Consider the following 21,314-nt stretch of genomic DNA (forward strand, 5'->3'; position numbering starts at 1 on the left):
CTTTGCATGCTAATGGTAGACTCTGAGCTCAAGTAGACAGTAGTTCTGAAAATGACAAATTGGCAAACCTAATTAAACTTTAAACTCTGGAGTAGATGCTCATGCATTTTGCTTTTCCAGTGAACAGTTATCCACAAGAATCACCAGCGTATAAGAACAGACAGAACTAATGAGTTTCCTGCTGAGACAACAGAAGCTGCACTTAAACTTAGATATAGCTATGTAAATTATTATCAGAGTGAAATGAATTCTGAAATGTAACCTTCTGGTAAAAACAAGACAAGCAAGATGCTGAATCTTCAAACTGGTTTAAATTGGTTTGGCTCCAGTGATTCTCATAAAGCAAATTTCATTTATACAAGCTGAGGCTGTGGCTTGTGGTTTGTGATTTGAATCGCCGGCTAATGGTCTGCCATTGCTAATGAACAAAAGCTTCCATCATCATCTAAAACACTTGTTCATCCAGTCCATCGTTTTGTTTAAATGAGAAATGAGGCTGCAATTCAATATTATATCCAAGCAAACTGTTCAATAATGGGTTTTCCCATTAGGTCTTCAATTGAATTTTGTATTGTCATTTTCTGAAGACTTCCACCACCATAAAAACCAAAATGATCTTTTCAGCTATTTGCAAAGAAAGGAGGCACAAGTAATACAGCAAGTTAAACCTTAAAAATAGAGATGAATGTAGTTCATAACAACATTACCACAAAGTTCTACAAGGGGCTGCATCATCAGGCAATTGAAACGTGAACACTACCAGCCAAAAACCTGTTGTTCTTCATAATTCCCCTGCCTTACTCCTGCGACTTTATAGGCTACTGAGCTCCATAATAACTCATGAAGAAGTTACTGCTAAATACATGAAATGAAGTCAACTCATATTCAGAACAAAACCTCCACAAGCAGCACTGCAGCTCACCTTATACGATGATCCTCCACAGGTATCGCTTTCCTCTGGTCCACATGCATCTCCCTCCTTTGCAGCAATCATGCCAGCCAGGCAGCTATTCTCCTTGACAGTGGAGATACAACACTGCTTCTGAGCGATTCTGCAAAGGATCACAGAGGCAAATGTTCACTGACATGCAGAGCTACTGGATTCACAATACATTCCACACTTTCAATGTCTCTGAGAATCAGAGAAATATTTATATGCAAACAATTTTTATAGGTCAGATACTATTATCACTGCTACAAAATACTGTCATCCTTGGAAACAAAAGCTGTTCTTTTCTAAGCGCTTCCAATTCAGAGCTTTCAAACTAATGGTTCAATAATATATATATATATATATATAAAAAAATAACAAAAAAGAAAGCTGTATCTTTTTTTCCAGTTGGAACCAACTGGTGACAGCCACTTGGCTACCTTCAAAATGCCAGTGGTTCATATGTCTGCTTTACGTCCATATGTTTATTCTGGATTCCATAAAAGAAGTATAACCAGGAAGTGGTGGTTTGAATTTGATTACAGGAAGGGGATTAATACCACCACATGCTTTGCTTTCTAAGCTAGTACTAATTGCCAGCTAGAGAAATATATGTACATATTTGAGCTAGGAATGGTTATTACCCAAATACATTCAAGAACAAGTAACTTACCCATTACAGCTTACCAGCGCAGCAATGCCACTGTATTAAACTGACATGAGTATCCACTGTAATGCAGGGGGTCAGCAAAGTCATGACCCATACAGCTGATGCTAGTACCACATAAACAAACATTTCTCTGCTCTGATAACACACTGCAGTCACGAGATAAAAACAACTAAATAGGGTCAGATGACATTTCATCCAGACTGACATCCTGTCCTTAATACAACCAGTGGTGCACAGTCTGTGAGTAATTTTAGATCTGGCTATCAGTGTCCCAGGGTTTCCTGTATCTTGCCTATTTTAAGTTCATTCATCTAGATGAATTTCTACTCATTTGACTCTTTCCTTGTAATACCAGTTACAACAAACATCTCCTACATTCCTATGTAATTACTTCCCACTGTTTAACAATACCAGTGTTGTCTGTACCATCAATGAAAACAGACAAATCACATTAAATAAAGATTTCACAGATAAGAAATGTTTGTTTTACTGCATGACATTTAAGAGTTCTGGATAAAACAGAAAAATCATAAAATTCACACCACTATGCAATGGGGTTTCATATAAAACCTTCATGCAGATAAAAAAATATCAGCATGTCCATCATGTCCATGACTGAGAAACACCTCACATTCTTCTGCTCAAGGGAAGTGAAGCATTGCACTTCACATATCACTTGCTCCTACCCATCTGCTTTCAAGCTAATCTTGGCCTGAACACTTCTAAAGCATCAACTTCAATTCCAATTAACACATTTCCCACCCTGTAGTTAGTGCTGTTCACTATGCAGAGATGGGCGAAGTCAGGATATGAGTAGAAAATATCCATAGCCATCAAGATACATCAACAAGTAGCTTCAACAGTTACACTTTTGCCATGTGAAGACTCCACATTCATCTTTATGTATCTGGGCATACAGATAGGTGTGTGATGAGCAGCTCCACATGCTGGCACAGCTTCTAATGAGAGCAGCAAGATTCCTCCGTGCTTTTAAGTTTTTCAAATACTTCTCTATATTAAATGTACCTTTAAATGGGATATATAGAGGTGTTCCTTAAATTGTTAAAACTGGGACAGAACAGAAATTCTGAAGTATAACAAATGAACTTCTGCTCACAGATTCTTTTAAATCCCAGGGATTCACAGGGACATGTGAATCCAAATGGACTGCCAAATGGAATAAAAACACATTTAGATACTTTTCTATTTATTTGCAACTTAGAAACAGCAATATGTGAGAGGAAGGAGAAACCTTATTAAAAGGCTTTTGCTCTGATTGAATTTAGAGGAAAGGGAGAAGGAAAACCTTCATCCTATTTTACCATGGTATGTTGCAGTCTACCAATAACTTACATCAAAATAAAACAGTTCCCAGTTCCCAGTCTGTTGGACATTCCATTAACTGGACCACTATCTAATTTATTCTAAAGGGCTGCTCTCCACATTCATATTATATGATTGTTTTTGACTTACGTACCTGCAAATATCACCATCCACTCCACTGATAGGAGTTTCTGTGCACTCCCCGTTGTCTATAGCCCACTGCTGTCCAGCTCCACAGCAGCTCTCAATCAGTTCCTTTGTAGAACCTGTACAAAACATACACAGCGAACATTTGGTGTGGAATGTACCGCGTTTGGCTCTGCTTTCTTACTTGAGAAGATATTTTAAATAACAACTGGTCAGGATTTGTATACATTTTATTTAATCCTATGCAAAATAATTTCTTTTATATATATATATATATATATATATATATATATATATATATATATATATATATATATAATATCAGAGAATTGTATGATATTAGTGAGGAAAGGAAACAGAGTTCTCAGCAAGTGGCTGTCTGCTCACTGACTCCATTTGAATCAACTGAATTTGGCCTTAATCAACCTCGGAGTATCCAAGCTCAAGCCAAACTGTACTCAGCTGTGTTCTCAGAAGACAGAAATCCAAGCTATTTAACATAGAAACTTGCATTCATTTTTACGTGGAAGTGTATCATTAATATTATTTACACTAAAGTTCACTGGAATGGATTTTAATCTTCAGTTTTACAGCAGTGTAACCCTCCTCACTACAGAAGAATAACTTGGCCAATGGCCATTATCATAACATAATTCTTAACATGCTGGAATTGTACGCTTACTACTGTAAGAGATATTTTTAGTAGTGGGTGGAATACTTAGCTATATATCATACCTTGTAGATTCATTCTACTAGTGGCAGATATGGAATCACCAGCCCTCTGCCCCAGAAACATGACAAATAGAAATAGATAGACAAATAGATAGAAAGACAACATTGATACCAGCAGTACCTTGGTAGAATGATCACCTGCTCATGTCTTTCAGTGTAGCATTGGAAAAACAAGACAGAGTTATAAACAGAAGACATAACTGTCCTGTAGACAAGTCAATCCCTGATGCATTTGAAAAAATAAACTGAAAAATGTTGTTTGGCCATCTCCAACCCAGAGCACATGGCCCCATTTCCCACATCCCAAACTTTGGGAGCAGTCATGCACTGTTGGGTATGAATACAGTAAAGTGATTCCTTTCAGAGAGACAGGAGCCGTGCTATAAATGCTTCAGGGCTGTGATTTCACAGTATTGATATACATGTCAGCACACATAATAATGACAGTGCTTTAGACTCATGGGCAGTGGCATCGTGCTGACGAGTTGGAGCACTGCCTGCACCCTTCCATCTAAAGTGCTCTAATTCCTTTAAAATCCATTTATATAGAGACAAGAAGCATTTTGTGCATGCTATTAACCCTCCCAGGCCTGTCTCTGGCATGGATTGTTACCATGAAGAAGAACCAAGACAAAAGCACCCTGAAGCTGTGCCTGAAGTTGAGATGTAGATGTGTGGGCACAATGGACCTTGTGTAGATCCACATTGCTCCCTGACCAACACCCAGCAACCCACACTGCAGAACAGTGTAATTCCAAGGTCATCCCTCAGCCTCTTTTTAAGTAAATCTCTCCCAAATCAGTTCTGCCTACAGTGGCAGAGCAGGCCTCTTTGCTTACAAGGGTTTGGGGAAAAATGCCCCTGCTACAGACTGGCCACTGGATATCAAGATTAAGGGGTTCAAATGATGCATAGTTTTATCTCCTTAAGAAATCTGGTACTTCTGCAAATAATAGAAACCTCCTCAATGAAAAACTGTTTCTTTGTAAGTTAGGAGTTAGCTGTGCCCTAACAGCTCTGAGCACTCCAGTTGCCAGATGGAGCCCATTGGGATGGTCTCGCTATATGCCTATGCCACAGCACCAAGGATGAACAGGGTGAGAGGAGCTCAGGGCTGAACCTGAGCTGCCTGTGGAGGTGAGGGACTCTGCATGGCTGTTGCTTGGTGCTCTGCTTCTGCTGAGCAGTGGGGCCCAAGAATCTCCCTTCCAACAAGGAGCCCACTAGTGTGCAGATGGGGACAGTAAGTGATCCCAATCTGAACTTCTTGGGTTTGGGACAGAAATATTTGCATTTTTTAATTACAGTTTCCAATGAGAAAGGAAAATGGTCTGTGGAAAATAACTGTTTGTCTCTAACTCCAATGGATGGAACAGCAGTAGTCTCATGGCCTGGAGCAGCAAACATTGTACCACCTAATGCCTAACCCTTCAGTATGTTTTGGCAGTAAATCAACCAACAGAAACTCCAGAAAAGTACTTATCTGTGTGAACAATGGACAAGAGGCAGGGTTGTTCTTCCAGGAAGAAGAAACAGTGCTTTTTTGTTCCCACAAACTCCCATCATGACATTCCATGTGCTTACAAGGAGAAGTGAGGAGGCACAAAATAATTCCTGTACACAGATCCTGAATCTTCTTGAGGGGGAAATGAGGCTGTGCCTCAAATTTTTCTAAGTTTTACCTTGTTTTCTAGAAGGTTTAGGGTGAGAGACAACCCAAAGCAATGCTGTCTCTGAGAGTCTTGAAAGCTGTGTTACATGTACGAGGAGCTATATGACATGAGAAGGATGGTATCTGCACTCAGAGTAGGCAGAAAATACAGCTGGTACCAGATAATTACAAAATGTTACTACAGAACAGTTTTTCAACACAGTTTTAATTCAATCCCTGGAGGAAACAACATTAATTTTACCAAGTGTTGAAACACATTCATAGCTACAGTGTTGCTAGTTTAAGAACACAGCAGAATTACTAATACTGCAGTATTCTACTTGATTTATAATTCAAATAAAAATGAGCTACTCATTCCTCACTAAAGATTCAATATCAGATTGCCTCATTGAAGTGCCATACTATTAAGCAGTCATATTTACAAAATATATTGCCTCTTGTTATGATCTTGCGAATAATTAAATCTAGAATGCAGTTATCATAAAACGAACAAGCTATTGCATTTCATCTCAATCAAGAATTTAAAAAACCGAATGATTCATAATAGATCTTGCAGTCATTAGCATGGATTTATGAGATTTTGATTGTACAGTAGTCAGAACAAATATATACAACTAGATACACACACAAGACTGAAGATCACAAACGCTGGTTGGAACCTCTCAGCTGTATGTATAACAGACTTATAAGTTATAGTTATAACTTTTAGGTAGAGTTATACCTAAAAGTTCGATGGGAGCTTTATTTATTTGGGGCTTTCATGATTTAGAAGTAGATTCACATCTCTCATGCAAAGCAAATTCATCTGAGAAAAGCATAATTCTGAATGTTTGCTATACTGTGTGCATTTTCAAGTCATTTAAGAAAATACCCCTTAACAGATAATTTACTATTTATGAATTTCTTCACTGGAAAAAAAAAAAAGTAATTTATTTCAGGCCGCACTGCAACATGGCATCGTGTCTCCTCACTCGTTTTCAATTTTCTAACTTATCTTCTGCAATTATCATTCTACATCACTTTAAAGATATGAGACTAAAGCACATTTTGGCCTAATCTCAAAACACTGTGCATTGCCTTTTAGAGACATTTATAATTTAATGCAAATATTTACAGAAACGTTTCTCCCTCCAAAGAATTTTAACTCATCCATCTCTGTGCCTTAAAACGTCATGCTGTCCCAGCCCCCGGCCCCAACCTGATAAGAAGTGGGATGGCTTCCTATTGACTTGGGGTCATATTAAGGTTTTCCATACACAGCTTTTCTGTGCTGCTTCCAAGGAAGCACATCTTCAATTCAGAAAAAAATCTGGCATATGTGCTTTTTAAAGAAGTTTCACCAAAGCTCAAACATTACACTGAGGAAAACACACAGTTAAAGGTATTTTTTTCCTCACATGGTGAACCATAAATTTGTTAGAATAGTAAAGAGATTTTCAAGAGACATACCCCACCAAATTTTATTCCCCGGTATTAACAAACCATGCTCCATGAACTGTGAAACATCAGCCAGCTGTATGGCTGATCAAGCAGGACGAGAATATTTCAGCTTTTTTTTTTCTCCAGAGCTTTTTTGACCTTAAATCAAAGTTTCATTGATTTCAGCTTCACCTGAATTTCCACTTAGAGCATTAACACAATTTAACACCTCTGATTTCTTCCATTCTCACTTGGGTTTCACAGAACATTTGCACCAATGAGTGACTCCAGACACACAGATACCTATTCTTTCAGAAATGCATAGACTCACTGGCTGAGCTATTACTACATTCTTATTCACCATTTCCCTACTTAAAATGGTGCCCTTTTTGTATAGTCAGCACAAGGCAGATGAACCTTAGGTCTTCTGCTTTTCCCCATGGCAGATGAACCTTCATAGCTTTTCCTCACAATCACACCAACCAGTTCATCCATCTCTCCCCTCAAAAGCAGTACACACATTACATTTTGGCTATCAGCTTTAACATAACCCAGATTTCATTCATTTAAAATAAGCAATGATTTCCCTCTCTACTAAAAACAACTGTAGGAACCATAACACATTAAAGAGCCTTAGATAATATTTTTTGTCAACAGAGAGACCCAGATAATCATACATATTGCAGGGGCTTGGGTACATCCATTTGATCCAAGACACAGCTCAAGTTCAGTGCTAGTGTTGCTCACAAATAAAGTTTTCTATTACATAAAGACACTGAACCACGTTCCAAATGAAACACAAATCACTGAGACAAGCAGCATTTCAGGGGCTGAGCAACATGGTGGGCCCTGACCCCAAGCAGCTCTCTCCCTAATGCTAGCTTTAATTTATGCTGTTAATTGCTGGACTCAGGTACTCATGTGTGAAAGAGGCAACAATCACAACTGAGCTGAGCACTTGTTCTTATAATGAAGCATGCTGTTCATATGCTATAGCAGAGGAAAAGAATATTCCTTAAAATTACAGTACTTAGTTTTTGTGGAGAAAAGAAAAACACCCAAAAAAAGTAATCCAAAAACAAACAAGAAACAAATGAGATAAGGAAATCAGTTTGTGCACAAGGATTAATTTTGATGTAGAGCCTTCCAGAAAATAAGGCACTCAATGAGAACACGTCTTCATTTTGAAGGACCTCATTGATCATCCAGACGGGAAGCTGACAGCCACAGCTCTCAGGCTGAAAAGTACTGTCAAAGAAGCAACTGCACAAACTGCCCATGTGCAAAGAGGGCATAAACCAGCCCCAGCTGCATCACCTGCAGCAGGCCAAGGGAACAGCCCAGCTGCTGGGTGCAGGCAGTGGGTCTGTCCAGTGACATCCATGGCTCCCCAAGTGGCAAGGCACAAAGGCTGGCTCCTGATTCACTGGAGTACAGCACCAGCATTTATTAACATCTTATTTGGTGTAAAAGCTCATCTGGTGGGATAGATTGCCTCTAATCATTGTCACTAACCAGAAATGAGTGCAGAAAGAACTGAAATATCATTAGCTCACAACAGGAGCGGTTTCCACCACCTTTACACCAGCACACATGGCTGAGGAGGGAATCAAAGCACAGTGCTGCTTTTTCTGCCCAGCCAATGCTCAAGGCTTGCTTCCCTCTTCATTATTAACATTAAAAGAGAAAAGTGCAGCGATTTTTATAGCTTTATGTCTATCTTCCCTTTTAAAGGAAAGGATATCTATAGACCTATGCATACATATCACAAGAATTATTTGCTTGCATGGGAGAAATAAGGCATAGTATTACCTTACCAAATAGTTTTCTGAGAACATAAGACCATGTATTACAGCAAATAATAAAGAACTTCAGACAACAATGATTAACTTCAAGCAGCTTTTCAAATACTGAAAAATACCTGTTTGCAGTGGGACTTTTATCTGCTCCAACTTCTTCCTCATTTAAAGATTAAATAAATAAAGAAATGTACTCTAAACTTCACCTCCTAATAGGTTGTCATTTCTTATCTTATCAATAGTTTGAGAGACTTCATTAAATTCCCTCATTGAATTTCACCATTTGGTTGTGCGATGCAACACGTTCTTCTCTTGATTTATCTGAGACAGCTAAGAAGACGTTTTAATGAGGAAAGGTAAAGTGGAGAAGAACATTTATCTTGGCAAAAAATAGGGGAGGGAGGGAAGGGTGATAACACAGCCCCAAATCCAGCTGCTTTCACTTGACGCTGAACTATCACTTACATCATGAGGACTGGTTAAGCTTTCTTCAGGACCCGTTCCCAGATACATTAGCATATGGGCCATTCTGTGCAGGTTACTGCAGGCTCCTTAAAGTGACCCTAAATTTTACTGAAATGAAAGTTGCTCCTGAGCGTTTCCATGACCAAACCCTCCATTAGCTCATTGCTGGGGAGGAGGTTTAACCCACCTGTGCTCATTAGGCTTTCAGGCTCCTCTCACTGCAAATAATGAATAAAGCCAATTGCAAGAAAAATATAGGCTGAGCCAAGAGTTCAACACATATCTCATGGCATCAGTCTGGTACTTAATCCCTCCCTCCTCTTTTCCAACACCCTCTTCCATTCCTACTGGGCTCAATTTGCCATGCCATCACCACAGCAATGCAAGTGATGCTCGCCACACTTGCGGCAACCTGCCTTCATTTTGAACTTCATACAGCAAAGCATTTTTCTGCCTTTTCCTACTTCCTCTTCAGTCACCTGTGTCTCTTTAGAAATCCTTCCCACCATCCACTCATGTTCCCGTTATATCACCTTCACTCCCTGGGAGGCATCTGCTTTCCATTTCAATCTGAAAATGCTCTGTTTCCAACATTATTCTTTTTTCATAAATTCCTTATGCTGGCTTACTTGGCAAAATACGAAGAGTTGTGTCTGCCCAAAGGCACAATGAAAAACTGGATAAAACAAACTGAATGTTCTCATTTTACTACATGCTGTACAATACAGACATACATCAACATAACCTCAGCCAGGATTGTTTGGCAGATTTTGTTCGAAGTGTGAATGAATAGCAACCTTATATTCCCTCTGGCTTTAGTTCTGGATAATCCCAGTAAGTCAAAACTTGCATTACCTGTGCCAGAGGTCAGATAATTTAGACTATGTTTGGTCCTTAAAGTTTCCATGACAGCACACTTTATTAGCTCCAGGTTGAAAGGGGGGAGTGGTCCCAAAAAAAGCCAGCTAAATGCATTCTTTAACCTTTCCTCATCAGTTAAAAACTTAAAACAATTTCTTTCTGCCTTTAAAAAATCTGACTTATTTGGATCTGTCCTTCTGTCATTGAACTTAAAGTACAGCAGCTCATACGCAATCATCCTTCTATTAGCTACTACAATAACTCAAAGGAGTCATAATGTATCTTGCCCTTCGGCACAGCCTTGGCTGTATTTACCTCCTCAACGTTTTTTCCCCAGATATTGCACAGTGTATCTGTGCTGTCTGTTGGCCTTCAAAAGAGATGGAGCTATGGAAAGCCTGATCCTGATTATTCTTGCAATTCCTATATAGCGAATTTTATCCTGGGGCTAAGCATGTTCCTTTTGGTAGCTAGGTAGGCTCCTCCCTTCAAAGCCAGCATTTCCACCAGCTTAAATTTAAAATGAAGGGGTGTAATCAGGGGATGAAGTCAGGGACAGACTGCCAGAGCACTTGGGAAAATTGGGTAGGATCACTCAATCTGCTGCAACTCCCGCATTAAGTAACAAAGAACACATCTGAAAGTGCATTAGTTACAGATTGTCCAAGGGAACTCATTACAAAGAGTCACACCAGGCCAAACCCACAGGCACTCATCTTTTGTGATGCAGTTGTAAGCCATCAGGTAGTTGTGTTCTGGAAAGCAAACCAACATCCCAAGCAAATAACCACTGCTTTATCAGCTTTGACCAGTAAAGCATGGACTCTGACTACACACTGAGCTGCATTGTTGGAGACCCTGTGCAGAAACTGTTCACCATAAGCACTCTTAATGTTATTTTGTGGAAACAAGGCCAAAATTTTCTCTCTTCACAACCAACTCAAGTGAAGAAGGAAAAAAAAATGAAGTCTATCATTGAAGCCATTCACTGTGAATTGAATGTTCATCTCTATTAAGAACCACACTGAAACAAACCGGGGAGATGCATTCACTGACTCATCACCAGCTGCTGGTGTCAGCTCATTTTCTCTGCTACATTTTTCAATACAACTTTGAAAGTAACTTATAATGTACTAATAAAGTACATTAACAGCAGATGCAGCAGGCCCAGCCAAGCAGCCTTGCACACCTTGCTAAGGTTAGAAATAGTGTGATTACATGCTTCAAGAACCTGCCTGCTCCCCATGAAACACATCCCCCCTCCATCTCTCTTTGAACACGGCTGAGGATTGCTCACCAAAAAACTCAGAACGTAGAAGTAAGGAAACCACTGAGTTTCTAATTACTGCATAGGGATCCTTAGACTAAGAAGAAGAGTCATAGGGCTCCAGCCTTCCTTATTTGGGTATCCTGCTGTACTCCTTGCTAGTCCTTGTCAGGTTTATAATTATAAATCCGATTGTTTATTTATTTTATGGTGTTCTGAAGAGCTCCCTCATTTCCTTTGGCTTTTCTTTATGAAGTTCTGCAATCAGTGTTTGTGCAAGAATTTCAGCAATAATGATGGCAGCCCAGGGCATTTCCTGGATTAATGATGGGCTGGAAGAGCTGATGGCCCACGGTTCTGCCTTGATCCATTAACCCCAAGGAGGTTTAAATTCTCCAGGAAGCATTCTGTGCCAGAGCGGTTATTGCAATGGAAATTCAGCAGGATATTTTTGTCAACAACATAACAAACTTCCTTTTATCCCCCACAAATGGAGGAGGAAGTATTAATTTGGATGGGTGAATAATGATGTTTGGAATCTTTCATGGGAATTCAGCAGCCTCCAGCAGGAAGTGCATTGGGAAATTTCTCTTTTGCTGTGCAATACGTGTCAGAACCAGAGACAGTCAGAAGCAAGATTTTTAGACATTAAAGATATGGAGTTTTCAAGTTATAAATGAAGCACCTTATTTGATATTGCTATTATGAATTTATAGAGGAGTTACTGAGTGACTCATTTTGAACATCTCCAGCCTAAGTGACCTCCTTCCTCTCCCTGGTGCAGACCTGTGTGTCCTCACTGGAGCCTTTGGCCACTACATACCAAAAGAAATGCAGTGACACAGACAGTTTAAGTCCCTCTAGTCAAAAGGTAATGCCTCTCAGATCACACACAAAACTCACATTTTTTGTTTCACCTCCATTTTGCTTATTAAAATGTGCAAGTTGTGCTCATGAACTGCTCATGAAATCACCTTGAAATAAGGTCACTATTGCTGCAAGCTGTGGCAAAGGTGGATGTTTTCACTTAACTCTATAGGGTTTTGACCAGCACCCATGGCAGCCTACAGGACATATCCGATCTTTATTAAAAGGAGAGCACAATGCCCTTGAATATGCAGCACAACTATAGTCATGCCTATTTTATATCAAGTCCTTAGTTCTGTAGCACTGATGCAGCTTATCCACATGGTGAATGAAGCCCTTTGCTGACTCAAGTCCTGTACAAGGCACAGTGGGAACAAGTATGACAGTGCTTCCTACAGGGAACATCCAACAAGTTAACATCTGTCTCCTTCAAAGCATGAAATAATCATAAGAATACTGAGAATTGATTAGCATTTCATTAGCTGACAGCTTCTATCTGTCCCTCCAGAAACTATTTCTTCAGCAGACTCAGCATTTTATGTATTCTGTGAGCTGTAGAGATAGTTGCAATGCTTTTCCTTCTGGAGATTTTACATGCACATCGATTTAAACAAGCACAAACACAGCTGGAAAGGCTCTAGCTTGGCCACACAGCCAGTACAGAGCTGAGATCCTGGCCAGCCAAGCAGGGCTGGGTGCTGCAGCAGTATTGGGGCAGGCTCAGCACCCTGCACACAGCACCTGAGATGGCTGCAAGTTAACTCTCAGCTGGAACTCCATCTCCTGCAATGGACTCTGGCTACACTTCCTACTTGGAAACTATGGACTGCAGCCAATTTTAAAGGAATTTACATTCCAGAACATACTTTACTTTGGAACCAGAGATGAAGAGAGAGAAATGGGACTGACTTGTGAAGAGCTCTGTGATTTAAATGTGTTTTGGAACATTCTAATTCTAATGAAGGGTGGAGGAGTCTCCTCATCTCTCCCACAAACACTCTTTATAGTTATTGTAAGAGACATCCAGAACAGAGAGAAAAAGAGAGTATTAATAAAAAGGCAGAATTTCACATACTGCTTCATCTATACATTTCCAAACTACAGGGTCTGTTACTTGTACACACAGAAGTAACGAGTCAAGTGTTCATTTTCTTTCCTTTCTAATATTCAAACCAAAGCTGAGAAAGCAACATCTGTGTACAGACAGCAATAGTACAGGCTGACAAAACACATGCTAGATAAGGGAGGAGATAATGGAGAACAGAAGTAGCTCAAAATCAGAGCAGGGGAGTAGTCTTAATGGTCTGTTCAAAGATGAAATTACAACTGAATGATAACATTAGGATGGTTCAATTTTGAAAACTATTGTCCGTGTTTCTTGCTTGATTCAGCCTACTAATAGGTAGCAGTAGGTGTACAGTCTTAGTTCTGTACCAGAGGCTGTTGGCTATGCAATCTATACAAAGCACTTAGTGGTGATAGAAACCTCCTAGGGGAACATGTAAGAAAGGAACTAAGTGTCTGTAAACTGAAAGCCAGAAAAATCTGGACATAGTTGCAAATGGAAAATAACTTGCTGAGTCATAACCCAAGAAACTGGGATCCAAGAGGTTGAAACATCAGGCTCCTTGTGGCTGAGAGATCGTGGAGCACCACCAAATCAGACAAGTCCACATAGACAAGCACAATGCTGAGGAAGATATGGATCCCTTATAATATTCAATGAATTCTGGTGCTTGTTAGCTTAACAACTGTGCTCCATTAGCTGAGTTAGCCAATAGATCCAAAGGAGACAAAGCTCATTTATAGTCTCAGGCTGCATGATGTTGATGCAGAGTCAAGCTTTGTGGTGTTTGCACGTGTTTAAAATAAAAGGCTTTCTCTCACTTCTCTAGAGTTCTCGGTGGCCAAATAATTTCTAAGGAAAATGAGTACAATCCTTACATCTTCACTTAGAAGCCCATTTTTTCTGGATGAAGGAAAAATATACTCACAGCCCAATAAAACATAAGTAATATCTTCATGTAATCCCAGTAATTACTTCATACAAAGCTTCTTATATGCTGAGGAGCTACAAGCGTGATCACGGTAACCACTGACATCATTAAAAGCAAGTTATATAGTCTGCCTTCACTCTAATGGTGGCTCCGCAGCCTGAGCTTGGTCTCAAGTGTGTGGTTACCACCTTGACTGTGCTTCAGTCATCCAGCTGCATTACCACCCTTGGAATCAAAGGGATGTATTTATAACCCGCACAGAGACCAAAAAGCACTAAGCAGGTATTTTCTTCAGTGCTTTTAGTTCCTGCATCAATACACTTCCTGCAAAACAGATTCTCTAAACAAGGTCAGAGCACCAGAAGACGAATGAAAGATAAACTCACCCCCTCCCATTCTTTTAATAGAACCAGGACAAGAAGAGAAACATCTTAGTGCTGAGTTCTCATATGCTGTCTAGGCACACTGGCTGTACTATTTATACACACTGACATCATTCTGTGTGAAGCACTATAACGCAGATTTTTAATTCTGTAGCTGACAACCTGATTTATTTTGTTAGTTATGTACATGAAGGTACTCAGCAAAAAATAGCTCTTTTACAAACTACCCCATAGAAGAAGTGCTCTGCACATAATAGCAGGTTTCTCAGACACTTGTAAATGATGACTTCTCTCTGAGGTCTAATCTGCTTTTCCTTGCATTTGCCAATTACACCTTTATATGCTGTGTCTGCAGTCTCAAATGGATGTGAAATAAAGCTTAAAAGCCAAATACAACACTACAGAGTATCCAAAGGAAATCCATAGCACTCAGGAAGGTGCCAGCAGCATCCCCTCACGTTCTCTCCCTCATCTTCCTTGGGAGATGCAATTTCCCACCAACTTCTCATCCTCAGAAAGGCTTATGAGGAACCAAGCAGCACATCCCGCACATCCCAGAGGGGATCCTGGTAGCAGGAAAGGAGGTGAGATCCTGTGGCAAGGACCCTCCTCATCTTCAGAAGACCCCAGCTCACATTAAAACTCAGTAAATCAATAAGCCCAATACCTGACTAACTTGTGTGAGCAGAAATCCTCTTGTACAGAGCTCAGCAGGGAGCACCAATGGGAGCAACACACACCACAGTGCAGAATGGGACAGCATGTTCTTGGCAGTGGCTGGTCACCAGCCAGATCCCTCCCCCAGCAAGGAATGTATCTTTTCTTCATCAAGGGAGAAGTTCAGCTTTGAACTTGCTTCTTCTCCCAGTGGACAAGCACTCATTAGCTGCCAGCTGTTTCCTAATCACTGGGAGACATCAGCTTGGACAAGCACCAAGCAGGGCTGAGAGGAGGTGAATTGTTCCCCCTGGCCATGCAGTTGGAAATACAGGGTCAAATTCAGACTTCTGGTGTGGATTTGCCAGTGTGGGTAAACCTTCCACTAAGAGGTGTGGAAAGAAGATGGGACTTTCAGCTTCAGCAAGGTTAGGACCACCAACAGAGTTTATTGGCAAGGCTGCTTCCTTGGAGGCGTTGTTTGTTTTAAAATTCAAGTTAAATGCATTGCAACCACATTATAATGAAAGATTGGCTATGGGGCAAAAGGCAAGAAGAAAGCTCTTGGGAACATCAGTTTTCTAGGCACATTGTTACAAATTCAGTTTCTGTTAACAGAAAAGCACCATCCACACTTCCAGGTTAGCTGTGCTCTCTCCAACCTTCTCGCCTCACCCACATTACACTGGCAAAGGCAGTAATGTGCAGCCAGCTGTAACCACGAGCTGAGTGCCACTCACATGGCGTGGTACCAAGCACATAAGAGCACTGGCAGCCCAGCTGCAGGAACAGACACATGTAACTACAGCACCAGTCCCCTAAAACACTAAGCAATGCCATCTGAGCCCAGCTGATTTCCTTTAGCTCTTACCCTGGAAGGTTTCTACCTTTCACTACTGGTTTTCATCTCTGAGATCCTTAGTCTTTGCTGACTGCATACATACTTCCTATCTTATTTTGATCCTCTTTGCTTATCTCCCTGAAAATGCTATCGCTCTTTCAGTGTCTTTTTGGAAACACTACAACAGAAAATAAAATAAAATAAAATAAAATAAAATAAAATAAAATAAAATAAAATAAAATAAAATAAAATAAAATCTCTTCCCTTCTATGCCAGGACCCAAAACAAAAAAACACCTAGCAAACCCTCAATTACTGACATTATGTTGATGGGGCACCACACTGCTTACATGATCCATCTGCCCCCCTCAGCCCTTAGTCACTCTTATATCCTTTTGCACATTCACTCCCTGACTCAGCAAAGCTGTTGATTTCAGTCAAGGTTCCCAGTGCTTGGAGTGCTGAATGTGCTCTTAGCCCTGAGCTCATTTCTAGCAGGTATGGAGGGGAAGGTATGGGAAGAGGTGATCCATCACACTGCTGGCAGCACCAGCATGCGCTGTGCACCTCTGCACCACTGCTGTGCACAGCAGCCTCAAACCAATGGATAAAATGAAAGTGATGTGATACTTGCACTGAATCCACACAATTGGAAAAGATTTTATTCCGGTGCAGCAGTTCACTGATTTAATACCACTTCTAATCTCCACAGTGTGCACATGAACTGACTGGCACAAGTGAATAACATTTCAAGAAGTTGAAAGAACATGGAAGACTGAGTTAACAGCTTTCATGCATTCATAACGATTTTAAGATTACTTACATTTGCAGCATATGAAGTATAAAGCAAAACCATCTGACATGGCATGACAATTTGTTATTTAAGGCTAATTACTTCCCCACACCATCCTCTGTTAAACTAATAATTAGTGCAACTCTATGCACTCGATTTGCAGATTATAGTTATCCAGAGGGGAAGCAATCTTAAACATTGAAAGAAGTGAAAAGAAACCTTCTGAATACAATTTTGCTTTCTACCTTCTCTTCCTCTTTCAAAATTCTCCTATATTACTGTTGCTGAATTGCCTAGGATGAGGGAAGCTTTCATCTCACAGCTTCCCAAGGCTTTGTGTCAATCTACATCTAAAACAAAAAGTTGGATGACATCAGCTGTCACTGGGAATCAGTGATTAAGAAAAGATTTACAAACATCTGTACAATGAGATTGGCACATAAAGCAAACAAGCAAACAAACTAAAAACAAAAGCAAATGAGAACAATGCATTGACATTCAAACCCCAAAGATTACATTAATTCCCAAGAGCCAACATCTGGCTTCAAACAAACTCAGCCCAAGAGCAGCAAGAGCCCAAATTGCCCAATTCTCTGCCAGCAGCTTACAGATCCATCTCAAACAGTAATGGTGCCGGCAGGTAAGACTTTCTAAATGCTATTTCCATGGAATAGTTCCAAAGCACTTCGTGTTTAAGAAGCCAATTAAATTTGATATGCTTTCTTGACATCCAGTGATATTTGCTAAAAAGAAAGACTTAACATTTTTAACTCTTGAGGTAATGTTTTCACAATCCAGGCCAACATATGAAAACAAGTTATAAGCTGAGTTTGTGAACCATATTGCCAGCACTGTCTACTCAACTGTTGCAGGAATGTAAGTGATCCAAAACTTGTCAAGGCTATACCTGCAATCAGCAATTTAAAAATGATTCCAGATTAGAACTACAGTCATAACCCAGCAAGTGTTCCCACTGCAATCTGTCCATGTTCTCAGCAACTATTTGTATTTAACTTCTAAGGTCGGCCTGACCTGACACCAACTAGAATGACTTCCAGCTGAGGATATTTCCCTTCAATAAAGCCGTAAATTTGAATCCTATCAGTCTAACCCACAATAATCACTCTTTGTCCATAATCTTGAAATTCTTCTCAATGCCTTAAGAATGGCTTTGTCTGCTAGAATGAGGCACTGCTCCCATTCATGAAGTTGTATGTAGCATTGCTGAGGTCATCTTAATTTTGTCGTCATTGCTCACATGACTCTTTCCTTCTTTTGTTACAAATAGGTCCATCACACATCACATTCCCACAATGTTCTTGGTTGTTTTTTTTTTTAAGATGCAGAATTCCAGCTAACAGCTTTATTTTGTTCTGTTTTTACCATCTTAAGGAGGTCTTTTTCTTTTAGTAGTGGCAGTCTCCACTTCCCAGAGCTACAGCAATACAAATCCCCCTCCTACCTTCCACTCATAAAGAAAAGATCATCTAATTTATTTTTTTTTTTAAATGAAAAAAACACATTCATTTTCTTCTTATAACTCACAGGGTTTAAGGAAGCTATGTTAAAGGGATCATGATAAAAGATAACACAGTGAGAGAGGTTAATATCTCCCAGTTCTCCCGGCAACAGCTCCTCCAACAAGACTTCTCTAACAAGAAGGCAAAACATTTAAGCCAAGCTCCTGATCCATGTCACTCTCCCAAGTGAAGGCTGCCAACTCTCATGCCAAAGCCTTCGCTGCTGCCAAATCATTCTGGCTGCTGAGCCAAAGGGAGAGGAGGTGCAGCATGGCTGCTGCATGCAAGGTCCCAGCAAATTCCCTTGAGTCAAATGAACAATCAGAACACTTGGGTGCTGGAATGACCCCATGGCACTAAGGGGATCCCCGGGCGCTGCTCACGTGAGGCAGGGCCCCACTACTGGTGCCCAGTGGCAGCGCCCAGGGTTGCAGCTCTGCCTGAAGCAGCCCACATCACTCCTTCCTCTGGGAAGGAGCCAGAAGATTGTCCTCTCCAGGCAGAAATTATCCTTAGAATGATCCCCACCTCTGCTAACACTGAGAAGTTCATGCAAACTGTGTGCATTGTTCACTTGATTTACTATATCTGCAACACGCTCCCAAATCCCCCAGGCAGAGTTGGCTGGAGTAGCTCTAGCTCACAGGTATGAGCATTACAGTAGTTGTGATTTACTTACATAGAAGAGAAACAAATTGCGTAGCTGCAAGTTTATTTCAGCAGGCAAAAAAACCAGCCAAACAAAGCAACAAGACCAGCCACATGTTCTCATTAGATCTCGTGTATGGCCCTTTCTACAGCTTAATCTGACTTTAAAAAAAATCAGAAGGGTGTAGATCTGCTGCGTCTTATAGTACATGGCTTTTGAATAACATTGCCAAGGTTTGTACTTATGAATAAGCAATAAATTAACTAAATTGAAATTCATCTCTGGAAGACTTCTTTTGAAATATCTATACTCTCAAAACTCTGCTTGCATAACCAGTATTTAGGACAACTAAGACCATATTTAAGTGAAAAAACAAATTTTGCTATTTTTTAAGCGGGTAGACCTACATCTTCTTACGCAAATAGTTTTCAGTGCAGAGACTGCAAGATGAAAACTGCCTGTGAGATTCCTCCTCCCACAGAGCCATCTCAGAGCTCTGGAGGAAGACGTGTTTGGGCTGAGCTGGTTGGGCTGATGGAACAGGGGCCATCCTGTCCCTGGTTCTGCAGAGCCCACCAGTGTCTGGTGTTGATTTCCTGCTTGGTGAGCTCAGGCACCCCACCCCCAGGTGCTGTCTGTACCTTGCTTCTCTTCCTTCCTTCCACCCAGAAAACTTCAGCTGAAATATGAACTGTTGGAGCATTATGTAAGTCTGTTAGTTAATTAAAACTATTTTTACTCCCCCTGGCGCCCCTCACTCACAGTGTTGCTCATCCTGTTCCAATCACAGCAATCCTGATCACACAAAATCACAAGGCACAAAAACAATGTACGAACATTCACAGAGTGGGGAACCACTCATAGTTCATTCTGCTTCCTTCAGGTTTCAAATCTACAGTAAAAGAAACACCTCTGAAATAAAACAAGAAAGTTTCTGTTAGCTAACAGAGGTATTTAAAATGAACTCTTAAAATCAAAAGGTGCCACAGCTGCCTGCTACCTAGCCTAGAGACAGCCTAGAGAACAAACCCATTAGATCTAAAAAACACAGATGTGAAGTGACAGACTGACGTTCTGGAGTGATATAGAAACCCACTCATCTGCTCATTAAAAGACAATTCAAAAATAAATTTCTCATCTTGTTGAATGGAATTACTAGCAAACAGTCATTAATGCCACTAAATAAATCTTGCAGCCTCAGACTCTTTAATTTCTTGATTACATATGCAATACATACCAGGAGCTTGAGGTAATACAATAAGCAAGAGGACTGAATCATTTTTTGGCTATATAAAGAGGAGATAATTTATAAATGTACGTAATTTTAACAGACTGACAGCTGAGGTAACCACCTCAAGTGACAGATATATCTCAGAGCTGTCTGAGCCATGGCACTGTGCCACAGCTCCTCATTCATGGAGGGAGTGCTATTATCAGCATGCAGCTTTACTTCTTGGATTTCCCCTCGTACGGGAACAAAATCTTTACCCAAACACAATGCATGAAGCTTAAATACCTGCCAACAATATGAGGAGTGGGAAAGACAATTAAAACAAAAGATCTGCTATAGAGAATCACACAAATATACAGCCCAGGAGTCACACTGCTATACAACTAATAACAGCACAACTCAAAGGAGCTCAACTGCAGGGCCAGTTTGGAGTGCTTAGCTCAAGCAGTGAGGGCTCAACAAACCAAAACAAGTACGTTATTCACGGCACTGCCCTGTGTCAGACATCAGATTCCACCAAAGGCTGAGAGTGTTGGGCTACCAATAGGACTCTGGTGGTGTTTCACAAACATTAAATGTAGCATTAGACCCCAAGAAGAGCACCCTTCCAGCTATCTCTCACATGTATTGTGCCCTTAAGGCACCTGTGCATCATGCCTTCAGCCCCAGGCACACGTGAGTGTTACAGGAGGCTGTGCTGCACAACAGATTCAAGATGTGAAAACACAAAATGTGAATTTTTAACCCACAGCTTTCTTAAAACTTGATTTAAATTTGAAAGTGCAGCCAGAGCTGTCAGTCACTTGTATGCTAGAAGGAGAATGAAGTCCTTAGCAAGGCATACATTCTCACAGCACAATAGCTTTGAGAGGGGAGGCTGATGATAAAGAAGCTGACTCAGATTGGGAATTGACATCTTGAGAGCATCTGCAAAGCAGAATGGACGAGATCTCTGCTGTGATGAGTCACCAGAGGGATGCAGGAAACGAAGATCACTCAAAACAGGAACAATTATCACAGCAACATAATGTTGCTTAATGGGAAATTAATGTTTTATTCAAGTGATGTTTGCTAGATGTAATTCCTTGTAT

At 40.4% G+C, this 21,314-nt stretch overlaps 1 protein-coding gene across 5 annotated transcripts in view; it reads right to left on the reverse strand.

Annotated features, from left to right (window-relative positions):
• The window catches only part of FBLN2 (fibulin 2), a 101,352-nt gene that overhangs the window by 23,915 nt on the left and 56,123 nt on the right, over positions 1-21,314 (reverse strand). For all 5 annotated transcript variants that reach the window (XM_085516542.1, XM_085516543.1, XM_085516541.1 and 2 more), the window contains 2 exons: positions 3,079-3,190; positions 923-1,052 (listed from right to left, as the gene is read on the reverse strand). In XM_085516542.1, coding sequence (XP_085372668.1) covers positions 923-1,052; positions 3,079-3,190 — 242 coding nt within the window. The remainder of the gene's footprint in view (positions 1-922; positions 1,053-3,078; positions 3,191-21,314) is intronic.

The sequence above is a fragment of the Coturnix japonica genome, chromosome 15, assembly GCF_054131305.1.
Source record: "Coturnix japonica strain WE chromosome 15, WE-NBRP24, whole genome shotgun sequence".
NCBI lineage: Eukaryota > Metazoa > Chordata > Aves > Galliformes > Phasianidae > Coturnix > Coturnix japonica.